Raw genomic sequence first — 4,819 nt, 5'->3', positions numbered from 1 at the left:
TCAGTGTTTAAATCGCTACAGTGAATTAAGCAATCTAGCCTCACGACCCTGCCCGTGGCCCTGGCAGCCTTGTGCTTGGCTCCGCCCATGTACATGCGTGTATTATATTTTCATCTCCTTGCAACACCTATCGGCTCCTAAGCAATCGAGCTAAACTCTCTTGCGGAAAAGCACTGGGCTACGATATCAAGGTTGGGCCTTCAGTTGGAGAGAGATGATGAATTTTTTCATGGGAAAAGAGAGAGAGACAATGGAAATTTTTTTCTACGTGAGAAGAGAGACGATTTCCATGCCACAGGATTGCTTCGGAAGCAGAAGATACCCTCGGGTATAATACACAGAGATTGCGTCATGTTGTTTATCTTTTCTAATGATATGGAACAGACCGTGGAGAAGAGGCCATGGAGCTTTAGATAGATTGAGATTGTGATGAGATTTTTTTCCCCTTCTTTTTTTACAACTGTGAAATGAAACGTGGAGTCGTAAATAGATTGAGCTAAGATTTTTTTTCTCTTACTTTTATTTTTTCTACCGAGAAAGGATCTTGGGCCTTTTGAGCAATTTTTGGCCTGGGATTTGGTAGCTGCACCTATGCCGTAATAATTTGGTCCCACCAGATGATCGACTCGTAATTTCTGATTAACACGGGAATATCAAGAGAGTCTGGTATAGATAGATAGATATAGATTCTTTCGTGTATAGCACAAGATGTGACCATGAAATTTTCATGGTAAGCATTTGCGGTCTCCACACCAGGATGCACGCATACGTCTTTGAAAGCGTTCAAACTTTCACTATCAGTACAACATGTACTGCTAGCATTGACTTCATTTTTGGATTCTAGTTTCCTTAGCCGCCTGTCTCTGTTTCTTAGAAGAGCCGCACTGCACTGCACGTGTTGGCCATCGCCTTAGCAGTTTATGCTTCTTCGCGGGTACTACTCCTGACTCCTGTTATATATATGTGACAGACTGACAGGGTTGTGTGGTCATATGGAGTTTGGAAGGAAATCTTGGGTGGCTGCAGTCCTCTGATCCTTCTCATTCTGGAGGCGTATTCAGGTATGCTAGAAGTTAATTTGTTTCCTCTCCACCGAAATGATGTATTCATTGTGGGCATTGTTAAGCACTAGAACAGAACTATCAAGTCTATCATCTAAAGCCTTGTCTTCTTCGTAGTTCATGTCTTTCCCTCAAGTCTATCATCGAAAGCCTTGTCATATCTCAAGAGCTTATCGAGGGAAATTACCCCAAATAAGTAACTAATTATCGGGTATTTCCTCTCGGCAACAACCCGATCAAATACAGACCAACAAGGAAATGGAAACAGAAAAAAAGGGAATTAACCTGTTTAAACTACACACACACACACACACACACACACACACACACCTGCAGTGCATTATGCTTCTTCTTTTTTATGCAGTTTCGTCATAAGTATAAGCCTACATTTTCCTCATATATAAAGTCTAAGTCAATTAATTTGACCGCTGGGTGAGATGTACATGCGGAGACTGAGCTACTGAGGCGCCATACATGACTGGACGTTTACTTTTTATTCTACGCAAGTCTGCTAATCTGCACGTTAATTAATTTTTGCAGTACAAACCAATATTCTGGTTGGTGATTGTCAGCATGGAGATGGCAAGTAGCGCCAAGTGGTTTGCTGTGGCTCTTGTTTTCATCACTGTGATCCTACTCAGGGTCATAAGAGGAAGGAGGATGGCCGCTGCTCCAGCCAGTGAGAAACCACCTCCACCTGTGGTGAATGGTTTTGCGTTACTAGGACTTCTACCTAGGCTTCTTACAATGGACCTTCGAACTAAGATAAATTGCCTGCACGATAAGTATGGCAGTGTGTTCACAGTTAGTCCTTTTGGACTAACTAATGTAACCTTTCTGATCGGCCCGGAGGTCCAATCCCATTTCTTTCAAGGGTTGGAGTCAGAGATTAACCATGGCAATCTTCTTGAGTTCCTTGTGCCGATGTTTGGACAAGAGATAGGTCAAGGTGTCGATGCAGCCACTCGGACTGAGCAGTCCCGCTTTTATCTCGATGCATTAAAGCAATCCAAGTTGAGGAGACATCTTGATCCGATGCTTCAAGAGGTCGAGGTGTGCACGCTATCTTCTGTAACCTTCATACCATTCAGAAGCTTTAATACATCATCATGTGGTTATATACTGTACCATGAGGAAGCGGCTAATTGTTACTTATATATTTACTACTCTTCCAAACATAATTTATATATTGCAGCTTGCAAACTCCTGTCTTGAGACTAGTCTAGCTAGTGTTGTCTTCTGAATTCATAACTACTAGAGAAGTTACCATGGATTGTTTTCTACCTCATTAGAATTTGTAGATAAGATGGAACAATAACATTATTAATTTCCAACTGAGAAGAGTTGTGAAAATTGAAATATTTGTCCGTACTTCGTACTCGGTAACCTAGCAGCATCACTGATTAAAAATAGCGTTCTATAGCGCCGTTAATAGCATGCTAAAGCGTGCTGAGAATTATCTCACTAAATAAATTAGTGTACAATGCCTCGCCAATAGCGTATTTTGAGGCCTGCGCTATTTTGCTATAGCATGCTATTTTTTTTCCTTCAGCATACTCACAGATTATATTGTGTAGAAAATTAGTTTGAATTTATGCTTAAGGATGCTAGCTAGATTTGCAAATTTCTAGTATTGATCAATGTTCTTTTGTCCGTAGAGCTACTTCGGCAAATGGGGCCTGGAAGGAGTAGTTGATTTAAAACATGAGTTTGAAGAGTTGCTCATGTTGATATCAAGCCGGTGTCTACTAGGAAAAGAGGTTCGGGAGAAGATGTTTGATGAGTTCTATAAACTTTTTCGTGATGTCGAAAATGGAGTGAACATGATCAGTGTCTTCTTCCCATATATTCCAATTCCTGCAAACCGTAGGCGTGACAAAGCACGTCTTAAGCTCATCGAATTACTTTCTGGAACTGTGAGGTCACGTAAGAGCTCCCCCTCAGTGGAGGAAGATGTGCTACAAAGATTGATAGATTCCAAGTATAAAGACGGCCGCTCCACAACGGAAACAGAGGTAACCGGGATGATCATTGCATTGATCTTTGGTGGAAAGCACACAAGTTCCCTCGCTAGTACCTGGACCGGAGCTTGCCTACTCACTCATCCAAAGTTCTTAGCGGCTGCATCCCAGGAGCAAAAGGAAATCATGATGAAATACAAGGACAAAATAGAATATGATGCCTTGTTAGAGATGAATACCCTTCATAATTGTATCAAAGAGGCACTTAGGCTGAACCCACCAACAACAATGTTGGTTCGCAAGGCACTTAAACATTTCACAGTGCGGACAAGACAAGGCCAAGAGTATGGCATTCCCAAGGGGCATACTCTTGCAAGTCCCATAATACAAAACAATTACTTGCCTTACATTTATAAGGACCCCGAGGTATATGATCCAGATCGGTTTGGTCCCGTAAGGCAGGAGGACATAGTTGGCGGCAAGTTTTCTTATACATCCTTTGGTGGTGGAAGGCATTTTTGCAGTGGGGATGCCTATGCTTACATGCAAGTTAAAGTTATATGGAGCCACTTGCTCAACAACTTTGATCTCAAATTATTATCTCCTTATCCCAAGACTGACTGGAGTAAGTTAATCCCAGAGCCTCAAGGGAATATGATGGTCAGCTACAAGAGACGCCAGCTGCTAGGCTAGCTTGCTCTATATATCATTTGCATGAGGAGCACCGGCTTGCATGCTTGTGTTTGTATGGGTGCATCACTTATTACTTGTACTCGTGTATGTTTTTATGATTGTAATAATTTTCAGTAACCCTTGGATGAGCTATATATGGTCTTTTCACAGTGTGTATCACTAGTAAACATTTGGTTGGTCTCCATTAACTCAGTGGATTCACCCATTAGCTGGTCTTTTTCCATTTTTCCCTTTTCTGTAAATACTATGAAACTTTATAAAAGATTAATAGAAGTACATGCAGTAGGAAGTTCCTAAAGTTTCTGGTAAAAAACATTTTTTACCCACGCCTCTAGGATGGACTTGCAGATTGATCGGAATCATCGCATCACCACAAGAGCACGTAGACAGCGATGTTGGGAGCCACGGTCACAATGAGATGGTGGTCGTCGGAAATGACCTTAGCGTTGCATCTTTTCTAGATTCCTCATAGCACAACCATCGTAGTTGTGCAGCAGAGGCGAGGTCGAGTTGGAAATCATGCCATGGAACAGGCGTGCAGAGGGCTTCGACGATGGGAGCACGGGACATGCCACCTGGAAGCACAACCCCCGGCCCTGATGGCATGGGCATGATCGCACCCGAAGAATAGGTACTGTATGGCCTCCTTCTCCCCACAGAAGACACAACTCATGGTGGATATAATACAAGGATGATGATGCTAGCACACGGGAGGCGATGACCATATAGCAGAGTCAAATGAATAACTTAAACCTGCTCGGGGCGAAGGGTCTCCAGATGGTGGATGCGAAGCCATCAACAGGGTGATGAGCCATGGTCAAGGTGTGTGCGTCGACTGCCATGAAGGGTGCCAGGAAGGAGGCAAGCACCACGTTGTCATCCACACCCATACATAGGAATCATGGCAATCAACTCAGAGTTGGGGAGCAGTAATGATACTTTTATTAGTCCAATGCATGGTCATGAGCACCTATTGTGGTTGTTTAGTCCAATGCATGGTCATGGGCGCAGTGATCAGATTACAGACCGATTAGCAGATATCCCTTGAATCCTAACAATATGCATCAGTTGAAGACCTTGCATTCAGTATTTCACTGTTTTTCT

General features: G+C 42.8%; 1 protein-coding gene across 1 annotated transcript; it reads left to right on the top strand.

Moving 5' to 3' along the window:
• Positions 1 to 897: 897 nt before the first annotated feature.
• LOC123119044 (obtusifoliol 14-alpha demethylase-like) lies at positions 898 to 3,847 on the top strand. The gene is made up of 3 exons (XM_044538692.1): positions 898 to 1,061; positions 1,602 to 2,114; positions 2,720 to 3,847. The coding sequence occupies exons 2-3, from the start codon at positions 1,635 to 1,637 to the stop codon at positions 3,713 to 3,715; spliced, it is 1,476 nt and encodes a 491-aa protein (XP_044394627.1). The 5' UTR covers positions 898 to 1,061; positions 1,602 to 1,634; the 3' UTR covers positions 3,716 to 3,847.
• The last annotated feature ends 972 nt before the right edge of the window (positions 3,848 to 4,819 follow it).

The sequence above is a fragment of the Triticum aestivum genome, chromosome 5D (genome assembly GCF_018294505.1).
Source record: "Triticum aestivum cultivar Chinese Spring chromosome 5D, IWGSC CS RefSeq v2.1, whole genome shotgun sequence".
Lineage (NCBI taxonomy): Eukaryota > Viridiplantae > Streptophyta > Magnoliopsida > Poales > Poaceae > Triticum > Triticum aestivum.
The sequence above is the reverse complement of the archived record's forward strand: the minus strand, read 5'-3'. Positions and strand labels throughout refer to the sequence as shown.

What these genes read in the sequence shown, in the direction of transcription:
- LOC123119044 (XM_044538692.1), top strand. Translation starts at nt 1,635, where the DNA reads ATGGAGATGGCAAGTAGCGCCAAGTGGTTTGCTGTGGCTCTTGTTTTC. An exon ending in CGATGCTTCAAGAGGTCGAG is followed by an intron (nt 2,115 to 2,719) that starts GTGTGCACGCTA and finishes TTTTGTCCGTAG; the next exon opens with AGCTACTTCGGCAAATGGGG.